A 15827-nucleotide genomic window follows, 5' to 3' on the forward strand; every position below is an offset into this window, starting at 1 on the left:
GAGAAGTTATAAAAATGAAATAAAGAATAAAATATGGTAATAAAGCAAATATCTATATAAAGTATATTTAAGTATCAAATAAAAGGAATTGTGAATGTAATTATTAGAATTTAAGTAATATAATATATTATGGGTAGTTGTTAAAAATATAAAATGAGTAATATATTAATTAATGTTTTATTCATTACCGTATTAGTTTAGTATTCTTTTCTATCTTCATTGAACCCTATTTGAAATTAAGTATACTTTTAAGCGTGAGATAATACATAATATTTTAACTCTAATATATATACTCTTAAGTCCTTATAAATGCTTTAGGTTCTTATATATTTTTTATATATATAAATTTTACATAAATTTTAGCACGTTTTTTATCCATAATTATTTTTATTTATTATACACCTGCTTGTAAACACATGTTTATATTTGTGTAATAATCGAATTCTTATTTGCCAATTTACTTCTATATCCTCTATTATTTTATTATATTCTTGTATTTTTGTCGTATCTTTATACATATAAATGCTGTATTGTATTTATATTATATATGCACTCAAAAAATATATATTTTTACCTATTATATTACCCTTTTATACTTATTTTATTTACATATTTATACACCTTAATTACTTAAATACTTATTAACTATTTTAAATATATTTACCTTATTTTTTCTTCATAATCAGTTATAGGTTAATTAAAAGATTAATTAATATATTGCTTATACTTTATACTTTTGATAACTACTCATAATAAATATATTATGTTATTTAAATTCTTATAATTACATTCACAATTAATTTTATTTGATACTTAAATACACTTTATATAGATATTTGCTTTATTACTATATTTTATTCTTTATTTCATTTTTATAATAACTTCTCTAAACACACTACCTTCTGCACCATCAGCCCTGTAAGGTTTATACCATATTCTTTCTATAAAATATTAATTTCTAAAGTTTTTAATCAGAACAGCTGTCAGAGATGTCTATTTTTGTAATTAATAAATAATTATTAATTTAATTATCTCTATTTTCTTATTTTCTTAAATATATATATAGACCCCAGTTTATCTAATTACCTTACAGTTGAATATCAAATATAATATTCAAATACTTATAATAGGTGATAAACCAGTAAATTCATTGGATTTTATTATCTCTTAAAGATGTATTGAACCTTTAATTGAACTTTTATATATATATATGTATATATATGTATATATGTATATCTATAAAAATTTATGTATATGTATATTTCTTTTAACAATGTCCATCAATTATTTCAGCTCACTCATTCTCATCTAAACTTATGGCAATTTTACTCCAAAAACTCGAGAGCAATAATGAGAAAACTCGGATTGGGATATTGTCCATCCTGAAGCATCTCATTAACGCTGGGGGTAAGTAAGACTGTCTTTGCAATCTTTTGTAGTCCCTTCCTCCTTTTAGCCTTATTTATAATGGTAACTTGCCTTTGCAAGAGTTTACTTTACCAATATTGAATTTTAATCGAACAAATCAACCCCAGTACTTATTATTATTATTTTTTTAAACCTGGTACTTATTCTCTCAGTTACTTTTGCCAAACAACTAAGTTATGGGTATGTTAATACACCAATACTGGCTGTCAAGTAGAGGCGGGAGACAAACACAGACATGAAGACATATACACACACACACACACATGACAGGCTTTGTTCAGTTTCCGTTTATCAAATCCACTCAAGGCTTTAGTTGGCCCAAGTCTACAGTAGAAGACACTTGCCAAAGTTGCCACACAGTGGTACTGAATTCAGAACCATGTGGTTGGTAGGCAAACTTCTTAACACAAAGCCACACCTTATAAATTTTTACCTTTCCTCATGAATCCCCTACTTCTATTATGCTCCCTATTTAATCTGTTCTTATCTTCCAGGTTCCAGTATGGATGAAATGCAAGAATTATTGCTGTCTGGTCTCAAAATCTTGCTCTCTGAATCAAACAACAAGGTAGGTGTTTCTTTGTTCAGAATTGCCACTACAATGTAGTGGTGGTAGTGGTAGTAGTAGTAGTAGTAGTGGTGGTGGTGGTGGTGGTGGTGGTGGTGGTGGTGGTGGTAATGGTAATGGTAGTGGTAGTGGTGGTAGTGGTGGCGGTTGTTGAGCTCTAGGTCAGATGTATGAACTGAGATGTGACTCCTATCTTTTATTCAAACACATTGTACCAAGGACTGCATTATTATTCAACATGTTCCTTCTTTTAAGACTTGTGTGTGATTTGAGGGAGACTTGGCTACTATTTCTTGCATGTTGAGCGACTATGAACAAGCTCTTTCATTGATTTCATTATAGTATGTTGATTTGATCTTGTGGTGGTCTGTAGCATTGAGTGACTATGAACAGGCTCTTTCATTGCTTTAATTACAGTATGTTAATTTGATCTTGTGGTGGTCTGTAGTAATTAGAAGAAATTGAAGGTTAGTGTGTTATAGTTATTTCAGTAGTGGTATTTGTTTTTAATATAAACCTTTTTGATTTATGTCATATGGTGATGACCACCACATGGTTGAGAACAATTATCCGTCTAGGAACAGGTTTCTGTAAAGATGTGTGAAGAGTTTCACATGAAACAGAATTTTGAACACACACATATAAAGTATTCTTTCTCTGAGTGAAGGGCAGATTGAATTATATTGCATGGGAGTGAAATGAACATTGAATATGAAGAATGAGTGAAAGCTGGATAGCAATAAGACAAGACAGTCCATGGTGCATGAATTATGGATCACAAAGAAAGCTGAAAGAATTTCTGCATATAAGAGGAATCAGATGTGTGCAAGAGAGAGACGACTGGTACAGACATGCAATACATTTAAGAAACAGTAGTTGTGCTTGAAGAAATTATGGGTTATATTAGTGTGTCTTGCTGTTGCAGGCCTTCGGACATAGCCAGTGGATTTTCGTAGATGAAAAGACAGTAGATTTAGGGTCAAAATAAGCATATAGGCGCAGGAGTGGCTGTGTGGTAAGTAGCTTGCTTACCAACCACATGGTTCCGGGTTCATTCCCACTGTGTGGCACCTTGGGCAAGTGTCTTCTGCTATAGCCTCGGGCCGACCAAAGCCTTGTGAGTGGATTTGGTAGACAGAAACTGAAAGAAGCCTGTCGTATATATTTATATACATATATATATATATATATGTGTGTGTGTGTGTGTTTGTGTATCAGCGTTTGTCCCCCCAACATCGCTTGACAACCGATGGTGGTGTGTTTATGTCCCCGTAACTTAGCGGTTCGGCAAAAGAGACCGATAAAATAAGTACTAGGCATCCAAAGAATAAGTCCTGGGGTCGATTTACTCGACTAAAGGCGGTGCTCCAGCATGGCCACAGTCAAATGACAGAAACAAGTAAAAGAGTAAAAGTGTAAAAGTGACATGTAGTATTAGTAGTAGTAGTAAAAATACTGTCAGTAGTGTTAGTTCTCACTCTATGTTAAATGCAGTAAGAACAGTAAGAAACGAGTAAACTCTTGAACCACCATTTCTTAAAGCTTCTTTTTCTTTTGTGCAGGTGAAGAAAGTATTGGCACAGGTGATCATTGCAATGGCCCATCATCAGTACCTGGAGAATGAAGGGGGACATCTAATGATTGAGTTTATTGTCAACCAGTGCTGTTTACCAAATGATAACCCTCACATGGTAACGTCTACCTCTTTTTTTATTATTAGTGTGTACTATAGTCTATGGCTGTGTGCATGTGTGTGTATATATATATGTATGTATGTATATATGTATGTATATATATGTATGTATATAAGTATGTATATATGCATTTATGTATATATGAATGTATGTAATGTATGTATCATCATCATCATCGTCGTCGTTTAACATCCGCATTCCATGCTGGCATGGGTTGGATGGTTTGACTGAGGGCTGGCGAGCCATTTCTGCACAAGGCTCCAATCTGATCTGGAAAAATTTCTACAACATCCAGGGGTGAGACTCCAGTTTGGGAGTTCTGGAGTCATTGGGAACGTGGAGTCACCCCTTAATTACCATTACATTCAGGTCCATTTTGAACAAGAACAGTAGTACCTGAAAGTGTCCCATTTATGGGTTAAATAAATTTCCACATAGAGGAAGCTCCTGTTATTTTTGACAAAGACTCGGGGAAGGCAGTATTTCTAGGTGAAAGATATTCTGACAAAAAACTTGCAGTCAAAGTAGTACCGGTCATCTTGCAATACTGGGACCTACTATGGTGACTGGGAGAGTGGCAAAAGTGTTGTACAAGCTTTGCTACTTGAATCCAATGATGTACAGACGTCTCTCTATTCATATCATTTCTTGGTCTATATTGTATTTTATAAAGTCCTATGCATGACGATGTGTGCAGATTTGTTGTATCTGCACACTTGCTATCATCTGACAAAATGAAGCAATCATTTTGCATGTATGTATGTATGTACATATGTATGAAGACCTGCCCACCACAAGAGAACTGAGACCCTAAAACCAAGGTGCCATGTAAGAAGCACTGGTGATGGTGCCATATAAAAAGCATCTCGTATCCAAAGTGGTTGGCATTAGGAAGAGCATCCAGCAATAGAAACCAAGCCAAAGCAGACTATGGAACTGTCAACCCATCCAACCTATGCCAGCATGGAAAAAGGACATTAAATATTGATGATGATGATGTGTGTGTGTGTGTGCATGTGCATATGCATGTGTGCAGTATGTGTTTGTACCATCAAGTAATAATATATGAACGTTCTTTCAGAACAAACGACGATCTGATATTGATTATGTGACTAACGAAAACCTGCGAAACATGTGTGAGAACATATTACATCTTATTACCACAACAATAGAGTGTATGGAACCGGTAAGTGACTTCTATCTTCTCTCCTTCTCTCTACCTTCCACATTCTTTTCGCAAGTTCTTTCTCTCCATCTTTATTGCTATAACTCTCTCCTTTCCTATCTATCTTTTTTTACTGTTGAGTTCGTTTTTCTTTTATCTTCTCTCTGTTTTCTTCACATTAGGTGCTGTGGCCATTCCTGCTTGAATACATCACATCAGAACAACATTTCCATGGAATTAAAGCAATCTGTCGGAGCCTTGCTTTTCTGGCCAAAAAGAAGATGGAGAACAAGGCCAGTGACTATGTGATTGATTTTGAAACTGAAAGTAAGTTTCACAAAGGAATTTCACATAGAAAATTACTTTGTAGAAATTCAGAAAGTAAAGATTTTCGTAACAGTGATTTCTCTTGTTATCACAAAGCCATAAATTTGTTGAAAGAAATGAAGCTAGCATGCTACACCTATGTATATGACTGATAATTATTTTAGCAACCTCAGACCAGTGCTGCTGGACTGGCTCCTGTGCAGGTGGCACGTAAAATACACCATTTCGAGTGTGGCCGTTGCCAGTACCTCCTGACTGGCCTCCGTGCTGGTGGCACGTAAAAGCACCCACTACACTCTCGGAGTGGTTGGCGTTAGGAAGGACATCCAGCTGTAGAAACTCTGCCAAATCAGATTGGAGCCTGGTGTAGCCATCTGGTTCACCAGTCCTCAGTCAAATCGTCCAACCCATGCTAGCATGGAAAACGGATATTAAACGATGATTATGATGATGATGATGATGAGAGAGGGGAAATAAAATGTTAACTATTTTCATAATGAGAACATCTAACCTTAGAGCAAAACCACACATTTCTAACACTGGCCCAATGGCACAGTGGCACAGTTGATTAAATCAATCTCCTGTAAATTGCTGATAGGTATCGTATTGTCTTTGGAAAAGTGAAAGGTGGAGTGAAATTAAATCTTGGCAGGATTTGAACTCATTGAGTAAAGAATTATAAATCCTCACTGCAAGGTATTCTATACACTGTTCTGCTGGTTTTATCAATCCATTTCCCTCACAGCATGTTGTCTGACCCCCCTACTAACCCTGTCAATTGACTATCTTGGTATTTTGCCTCATTTTTGTTAACTCTGTCATGGTGATGATGATGATGATCATCATCATCACCATCACCATCATAATCATCATTTAACATCCATTTTCCATGCTGGCATGGGTTGGAGAGTTCAACAGGAACTGGCAAGCTGACAGAACTGTTAGCATGCTGAGCAAAATGTTTAGCAGCATTTTATCCATTGAAGCCACATGGCTCAGTGGTTAGAGTGCCGGGCTCACAATTATAAGGTAGTGAGTTTGATTCCTGGACTGGGCTGTGCATTGTGTTCTTGATTTCACATTGCTCCAGATCACTCAGCTGTAGAAATGAGTGGTGATGTCACTGGTGCCAAGCTGTATCGGCCTTTGCCTTTCCCTTGGACAACATCAGTGGCATGGAGAAGGGAGGCTGGTTTGCATGAGCGACTGTTGGTCTTCCACAAACAACCTTGCCTGGATTTGTGCCTTGTAGGGTAACCTTTTAGGTGCAATCCATGGTCATTCATGACCGAAGGGGGTCTTTACACTTCATACATTATGATACCTTGCTGTCTTTCAGTTCAAATCCTGCTGAAATTAGCTTTACCTTTCATCATTCTGAGTTTTGGTAAGACGAGTAGCATTTATATACAAAGTTCAAATTCACTTGATTAACAAAAACAAAAATCTCTCACCTTCATAGGTGAATAGCTGACGTATCTTTTATATCTTTTTACATGTCCAGATTGATTTCAAGCAGGTCTAAAAGTTTTATACTATCTCTACAATTCAGATTAGTCATTTGTTCGAATATATCACCTATCCAGACTATGTACTTCTCTAAATCTGTCATATATCTAGCCTTGTCTCACCTGTCCAGATTAATTTTATATCATGATTTATTACCTGTATGTCTGTGTCACCTGTTTAGATGCTTGTCTAGATATTTCATCTGTACAATTGTGTTACCTGTATAGAGTCACCTGTGTATATGTCTCACCTATATAACTGTGTCACTTGTATAATTGCATCACCTGTCCAACTGTTTTACCTGTATAACTGTGTCACTTGTACAGCTGTGTCACCTGTTTATCCAAATGTTTTACCTGTATAACTGCCACCTGTCCAGATGGCTCACCTTAACATAGTTGTATTTTTGTATTTTTCTAATTGCAGCCAATATGCCAAAACAGCATGCCATCATTGCTCGACTTTTGGTAAGTTACACACAAACACACACACACACACACACACACACACACACTTGTTCTCCCGTACATGCATTCAAACATACATATACACGTTCTCACACACTCACATGCATACATACCCTCACACAGTTCCTCACACTCATACTCTCTGTCCCATTCACACGCATTCCCTTACACACACTTTGTCACAGATGCAGCCACACATTCACTCATAAACTCTCTTACATACACACATTCACATGCACCCTCACACATGTATGCACAATGTTACACACTAATTTTCACATATATAAACACTTACACACATATACACTCACATGCATGTATGAACATTCTCGTAACTGACATTAATACACATATATATACACACATACTCTCTCTCTCTTTCTCTCTCTCTCTCTCTCTCTCTCTCTCTCTCTCTCAAACATATATACACCATCCTCTTTCTTATAACAGAATTAGCAGAACATCAAACTAAAATTCCCTGCAATATTAGTTATGTCATTTGACTTTTTGAGTTCACAACCCACTAACGTCTCTTATCTCTCTGGGTCTGATAAGGTAAGTACCTGTCAAATACTGGATACTTGTTGTTGATTACAATCCTCTGAAACATTTTTTTTTTTTATGCCAAATTATTACTTTTAATATTATTGTTCTAAAGCTATTATATAGGCACAGGTGTGGCTGTGTGGTAAGAAGCTTGCTTCCCTACCACATGGTTCCGGGTTCAGCCCCACTGCATGGCACCTTGGGCAAGTGTCTTCTTCTATAGCCTCAGACCAACAAAAGCCTTGTGAGTGGATTTAGTAGGTGGAAACTGAAAGAAGCCCATCGTATATATATGTATATGTTTGTATGTCTGTGTTTGTCCCCCCCACCAACCATTGCTTGACAACCGATGTTGATATGTTTACATCCCCGTAACTTAGCAGTTCAGTAAAAGAGACCAATAGAATAATTACTAGACTTACAAAGAATAAATCCTGGAGTCAATTAGTTCGACTAAAGGTGGTGCTCCAACATGGCCACAGTCAAATGACTGAAACAATTAAAAGAATAAAAGAAAAAGAATATGCTACTTTAGTTAGCAGAGATAGTGTCTTGAGGTTTGGTAACAAGTTTCTTAAACTCTCAAAAATCTTTTTTTTAGGATTCTTGCAGAGTATAAAATGACACTTTTCTGCAGATTGACCAATGTGTGTCTCAATTCCAGTATCATTTAGCCTCTTGTTTTTAGTCCTTTCAGGTTTCTAGCAACCTCCTCACCAGGCAAACCTAGCAGGGATGTTTGTTTAGTCACCAACAATCCAACCATTGGGAGCAGGTCAAGCCTCAGCATGTCTCTTGGAGAAGGTCACTCTGATATAAAACCAGATATGCAGGGAATGGCATTGAAAATTTCGGGCCTCTTTTGCTTGTGCTTGAGATCATGGTGCTCCCATATTCATCAGCCTATGACCCATATTGGCACTGGATATCTTGCCAGGCTTGTCTCTGGATTATGTCACTGGGGTGAAGAGTGTAATCGATTAGCTCTACCCCTTACCCAGAATTTCAGACTTTGTGCCTATAGTAGAGGGAATTTTTGTTGTTGTTGTGGTTGTTATTGTTATTATTGACATTTTTTTTTAAAGGTCATTGCTGGAGATCCGCTTGCGAATGGGTGTCGAGGAATATATGTACTTAACTTCATGAAATACATGGCTCCAAATTTGTGTCCTGAACTAACTGAACTATGGAACACAGTCATTCCAAAACTGGTGTGTTATCTGGAAGGTTGGTCAAGCATATTTTCTCCTCTCTCTAATGTATGTTGGCTTTAGCAGTCTGTTCAACACACTCAGCACAGATTACAATGATGTTGCAGTTTGTATTTGTTGAACTTCAGGTCAACCTTAGTCCAGCATAACCATGATCAAAGGTGTACCACTTATGTCTATACTGCCCCATTTTTTTTCTTAATTTCCTTTGCAGACACTGGCATGGTTATGTGGTAAGAAGTTTGCTTACCAACTGCATGGTTCCGGCTTCATTGTGTGACACCTTGGGCAAGTGTCTTCTACTATAGCCTCGGGCTGACCAAAGCCTTGTGAGTTGCTTTGGTAGATGGAAACTGAAAGAAGGCCATTGTATATATAACTGGCACTCCATCAGTTACAACAAGAAGGGTTCCAGTTGATCTGATCAACGGAACAGCTTGCTCGTGAAACTTATGTACAAGTGGCTGAGCACTCCACAGAGATGCATACCCTTAATGTAGTTCACTGGGAACTTCTGTGTGACACAGAATGTAACAAGGCTAACCCATTTTGAACTACAGATACTACTCATTTTTGCCAGCTGAGTGGACAGGAGCAACCTGAAATAAAGTGTCTTACTGAAGGACACAATACGTCACCAGGAATTGAACTCACGACCTTAACATCATGAGCCAAATGCCCTGACCACTAAGCCACAAGCTTTCATTGTATATATATATATATATATATATATATATATATATATGCATTGTATATACATGCCTATATCTATGCATGTGTGTGTTTGTTCTCCCACCACTGCTTGACACCCAGTAATGGTGTGTTTACAGCCCCACAATTTAGCAGTTTGGCAAAAGAGACCAACAGAATAAGTGCAAGTCTTTAAAGCAAAAATAAGTCCTGGGGTCAATTTGTTTGACTAAAATCCTTTGAGGTGGTGCCCCAGTATGGTCACGTTCAATTCCAAATGCCAGCCACTTTACAGTGTCGACAGGATGCTTTTTACGTGGCACCAGCACTGGCAGGGTCACCAATAACTTGCAAAACAAGGGACAGGGGCATTTGAGAAGGGGAACTTTTGTCAGATGATGAAAGGTTAGAGTGTGACAGTAAAACAGAGAGGCAGAAACAGGTGTCTTGCTATAACGGAGGGGCATTATATGTTAAACTTTATTGAACTTTTTGACTAGCCTTCTCAACTTTTGTTTTTCATATTTATCTTCCAGATAATTCTGAAAATGGGGAAGCATGGGTTCAGAAGAACTGGGAAGATTTGCTACTGAAGGTAAATTTGGGACTTTTCTGTCTCTGTTTGTACAGTTTAATTAAGGTGTTTTTCATTATAATTAACATTAAAAATATCTTGTACACAACCAAGTAAGTTACAAAAGAATTAGATAAATAAATCTAAATAACACATACAAGATCTTTCCTTTCAGTTAATCGTATTTTGAATACTTAATTGTACGTTTTATCTTTTTCCTTTTTACAGATGTTATCTAAGTCTCTTGAAATTGTCAACAATGAAGACTGGGTTGAAAGTCTTGGTGAAGCCTTCAGTCAGCAAATATCATTGTACACTAACTTGCCAAATGAGAAGGTAGGTTTGTTGTCTTCATTGTTGTTGGTGAGATGTATCGCAAACCTTTTGCAATTTGCACTTGAAGTTGATTGTACAGAAAAAAAAATAATGAACAGCTAACTTCTTTTCGGTTTCCATCTACCAAATCCACTCACAAGGTTTTGGTTGGCTTAGAGCCATAACAGAAGACACTTGCCTGAAATACAATGCAGTTGGACTGACCCTAAGTCAACATAGTTGGGAAGCAAGTTTCTTAACCACACAGCCATGCCTGTGCCTATAAAAGTGCAATGACTACAGCACTTAGGTTTCCCAGTTAGAATTGACTACTAATAATCTTAGACTCAACAAAAATTTAGACAGAATGCCAAGCCAAAGAATATTGTAGAATTTGTTTGCACATATTTGAAACTTTAAAACTTGAGTAGTGAATGAATTAGTATGTTCAGAGTTGGGTTTTTTTTGTTTTTTTTTTCATTTAAAGCTAACCTCAATCTGTTTTTTAGCTGATTGCAAAGGTTGAGATGACAAGAAATCAACTGCACTTGAGGTTTTTTTCTTTTTATACGAGCTTACCTTCTCCCAGAACGATGTTCTAACAAGAAATAGAGGTCCTTTGCTTCCAGTGGTTCCCATGCTAGTTAACCCATAGCTGGGACCCTAACAGGTACTACTATTCAGGCTCAGAGTAGATCTGGGAACAATAGTGGCTAAGAGGTGGTGCCACACTCCTCAAAACTCTGGAACGGAAGTTCCAGGGCTCCACTTCTGAATGCAGGTTAAGATCTTACCTAGTCCACACACATACAGAAGCATACCTTATTTATAAAATAATAATAATAATAATAATAATAATAATAATAATGGTTACTGCCATTGGTTTTGACATATGAGCGTTTGAAGGAGCGGACTTAAAGTTCAAGAGAGAAATAGAAAGAAAGGAAAACAAAACTAAGAAGCTGCCTTTATTTGCGATGGATGCATGAATGTAATTTGAGTTCAGGAATGGATTTTGCTATGAAGTTGCAATGGGAATACTGGTGATTTTGATTTTACCTGGGATTGGGCAAGTGTGTCTGTTGGTTGCAAGATATAGTTCTTCTGTTGTTCTTTTTCTGCAACTCAAATTGTTCAGATGCATCGTGACACATTTTACCATGCAGATCAATCTATGCAATGACTTCCCCAAAATGTCAAGTTCAGCTATTGAGATTTTAATGATTGCTTCAATAACAACAATAATTATAATTATAATAATAATAATAATAATGATGATAATAAGAGTAATAACAATATAATGATAGTCTGTACTGTCTGTTTTCTTTAGAATTTCCTCTACAAATGTCTTGGTATCATTCTGAGGAATTCAAGCAAAAAGGAATTCATTTCGAAGCAGTTTGATATCATATTCTCTACTGTGAAACATTCCGTCATGAAAGAAAGAGAAGTAAGTACTTTATATCAGATTTCCATCATATTTTAAACCCTTTTGATTCCAACCCACCCTAAACTGTCCTTGCTTCTGGGGTGCAAACTTCCTGTGTTTTAAAGTGATCTAAATTAAAACCTCCCATGAAAAATTTCATGTTAATTTATATTCCAAACACCAGCTTAACAGTGGCAAAGCTACTTTCGTAAACTCTTTGTTATTTTCAAAATTAATTGAAACAATGGCAGTTTGTTTCTGTAGAAATATGGTAAGAGAATTGTTAATTCCATTTGTTGTTTGAAAATAAAAAGGAGTATTGTTTCTTTTCAATTTCCCTATGTTATTATTTATAAAGAAATATATGAGTGAGTTAATGAATGCCGAAATAAAATATAAACGAGTCAAAGAATTTTTATTTATTTATTTATTTTATTATTTTGTTATTTATCTTTTGTTTTATACTTGTTTCAGTCATTGGACTACAACCATCCTGGGGCACTGCTTCAAAGTGTTTAATGAAACAAATTGACCCCAGCAGTTATATTTTTTAAGTCTGGTACTTATTTTGTTGGGCTCTTTTGCCAAATCACTTAGTTATGGAGACATAAACAAACCAATACTGATTGTTAAGCAGCAGTGGGGAATAAACACAACACAATTACAATGATACACACACGCACAGAGGATGGAGAAAGTTCAGAAAGCGGTAATGATAATCATTTTTAGTTGAGGGGACTGAAATAACATGGAAAGAGATGCCTTGCCCAAGAGTACAACATGCCATCTGGTCCAAGAATTGAACCCATTACCTAACAGTCATGAGCCCAACACCGAAACTACGAGGTCACATACCTTCACAAACTTAGATTTATGGCATTCATAAGATTTATACAGAAACAATACAAGATATAACTAGCAAACTAGTCCATTAAGAAAATCTCTGTGAGAGACAGAATCAGTATTCACACCAAGAAATAATGTTTATCGTCACTTAAACCTGGGTGTTCTTTAAGAACAGATGATACTACTAATTTAACCCCTATTCTTATTGTATTTTATTATATATATTTTACTTTTATTCATTTGAAGGGATGTGCTGTGGCCATGGGCTTTGCAGCTACATCTCATTTAGATGCCGTCCTTCAGAGACTTCAAGGGGCCACCAAACATGACATGGTTCGAAAGTCATCAGGAATCCTTGGTTTTATGAGGGTATGTGTTAGATTTCTTGATTTCATTATGAACTTTTATATGCTCGTTTTGTAGATCATTGGATAATTAGGTCATCACTGGATGTTGTACATGTAAGGTGATAAGTCATACTGACAAAGTTTATTCACCACTGTATTTTTTTATCTTTTATATGTCTCACTTGTTGGACATTGACCAGGCTGGGGCACCACCTTCAAGGGTTGTACTGCTTAAACATTATCATCGTCATTGTTTTAACATCCATTTTTCCATACCTGCATGGGTCGGATGGAATTTGTTTCTATGGCTGGATACCCTTCCTGTCACCAACCCTTGCTTGTTTCCTTTCCAAACAAAGTAATATTTTCCCTCAGACGAATGTATTTTTCATAGAATTAATTCAAACACCTCATAATGTTGTCTACATCAATCAAATCTTCAACAACAGCTTGTTTTCTCTCTCTCTCTCTCTTCCTCTCTCCCTTCCTCACCCCTCTCTATCTCATTCCCCTCCTCTCTTTCCCTCTCTATCTCATTCCCCTCCTCTCTTTCCCTCTCCCCTCTCTCTCCCTCTCTCTTTCTCTCTCCCTCTCTCTATCTCTCTCCCTCTTTCTCTCCACTTTCTCTTTCTCTCTCCCCCCTTCTCTCTCTCACTCTTACTTACACTCACTCCGTTTCTATTTCTACAGGACAAAAATGACACTGATATTGAGAAAGTAAAGGCCACCTTGATTCTTTGCTATGGTTATGTGACAATGTTTGCCCCCAACACTCTTTTGATATCAAGGATGGAAATGACCATTTTGAAGGCTATCTACCCCTTTTTCACGAACCCAAAGGTACGTTTGGCACCATTTTTCTCATTTTTACTATTAAGGTAATGGTAATATTTCTTCATGGCCAGACATGTTTCATGGAAGACACTGCTTGTGTAAGAATGATAGTTGTTTACAACTGTCAAGGTAAGACGACAGTAACACACACACATGCACACACACACACACACACACACACACACAGACACACACACACACACACTAGGTTTCTTTCAGTTTCTATCTACCTATTTCACTTGGAAATGAAAATGATATGGTTTGAAAGCAAACTTTTCACTACACAACCACACCTGCCAATTAACAAAGGTAAAAAAAGTTACAATTATTTAAACTCCTGGTTGAAATTTTTGATTGTTTTTCAAAATTATTTGAAAAGCACAATCTGTTTATTCTGTTCATGAAAGTGTTAAACATGTACCTGACAATCATAAAAAATTTTTTACAATGGCAATCAAGACTATAAATGCTTTTGGAGAAGGAGTACATTTAGTTGACATCCTCACCTAACAGTATAAAAAGACCCCCTTCGGTCACGAATGACCATAGGATTGCATCTAGAAAGTACCCCTCCAAGGCACAAATCTGTTTTTATGGAAGACCAGCAATCGCCCTTGCATGCTAGCCTCCCCTCTCCACACCACTGATGTCATCCAAGGGAAAGGCAAAGGCTGATACAGCTTGGCACCAGTGACATTGCAACTCATTGATACAGCTGAGTGAACTGGCACAGGAAGAAATAAAGTGTCTTGCTCAAGAACACAGCACACAACCTGGTCCTGGAATCAAACTCACCATCTCATGATTCTGAGTCTGATGTTCTAACCACTGAGCCATGGTACTTATTTGATCAACCTTTAAATGATGGAAAGACAACAGTCAATACTAGTAAAATATGAACTCAGACTGCTAGACTTCACCATCTCTGCCATTTCTTTTAACCTTTTCTCATTATCTTTGCAGGATATGTGTGTAAAACTTAGTTTGATCAAAGCAACAGAGTTAATTGGTATATCTTTAAGTGTGGAACGACTCAAGACAAATTATAAGTTCATGCAAAGGACTGACATTCTTGGACATTTACAGGTATGGAACCGTTAACAATGTTGCATTGGTAGTAACATTTTGGTTTGCTTCTGAATTTTTTGTAATATTTTCTTTATTTAATATTATGGCATGGATAGGCAACAACTTAACTCCTTTTTTAAAAGAAATGTTGAGGATATGAGCAATGAAGTAAAGACTTTTATATTACTTGTACATGAAAGAGTGAGAAAATATATTGCTAGGTCAGTAGCAGAAAAATTATTGGTTCTTGAAGTTTTGCTTACTGGATGGGTGTCCTTTTTTTTACCCTTACTATTTTCTTGTTTGTGTAACACCCTCTTTTCATGAGATGTGTTTAGGGTTTTCTCTAAACAAATATTGATGATTGATCTACAAATATCAACGTGCCTCATCTTTCAAATAGACTTTATAATGAATATCATGTGAAGGCACATAATAATAATAATAGTAATAATAATAACAACAACAATGATGATAATAATAATAATAATAATAATCATAATAATCATAATAATAATAATAATAATAATCATAATAATAATAATAATCATAATAATCATAATAATAATAATAATAATAATAATAATCATAATAATAATAATAATAATAATCATAATAATAATCATAATAACAACAACAATGATAATAATGATAATAATAATAATAATCATAATAATAATCATAATAATAATAATAATAAGCTCTTTGTAAAAAATGACCAACAACTCAAAGGCCTACTAGCGATTGTTAAACAATTCAGTGATGACATCAGGATGCAATTTGGCCTTGATAAATGTGCAAAAGCTATC

The 15827-nt window shown here is 35.9% G+C and overlaps 1 protein-coding gene across 1 annotated transcript in view; it reads left to right on the top strand.

Moving 5' to 3' along the window:
* LOC106878368 (maestro heat-like repeat-containing protein family member 1) overlaps positions 1–15827 on the top strand; it is a 101989-nt gene that overhangs the window by 31209 nt on the left and 54953 nt on the right. Inside the window, exons 10-22 of the mRNA XM_014927559.2 lie at positions 1294–1407; positions 1923–1996; positions 3559–3687; positions 4772–4876; positions 5038–5182; positions 7118–7158; positions 8790–8931; positions 10142–10200; positions 10408–10515; positions 11825–11944; positions 13016–13138; positions 13807–13956; positions 14914–15036. Of these exons, the coding sequence (XP_014783045.2) occupies positions 1294–1407; positions 1923–1996; positions 3559–3687; positions 4772–4876; positions 5038–5182; positions 7118–7158; positions 8790–8931; positions 10142–10200; positions 10408–10515; positions 11825–11944; positions 13016–13138; positions 13807–13956; positions 14914–15036 (1433 nt within the window). The remainder of the gene's footprint in view (positions 1–1293; positions 1408–1922; positions 1997–3558; positions 3688–4771; positions 4877–5037; positions 5183–7117; positions 7159–8789; positions 8932–10141; positions 10201–10407; positions 10516–11824; positions 11945–13015; positions 13139–13806; positions 13957–14913; positions 15037–15827) is intronic.

The sequence above is a fragment of the Octopus bimaculoides genome, chromosome 20 (assembly GCF_001194135.2).
Source record: "Octopus bimaculoides isolate UCB-OBI-ISO-001 chromosome 20, ASM119413v2, whole genome shotgun sequence".
In the NCBI taxonomy this organism is placed as follows: Eukaryota; Metazoa; Mollusca; class Cephalopoda; order Octopoda; family Octopodidae; genus Octopus; species Octopus bimaculoides.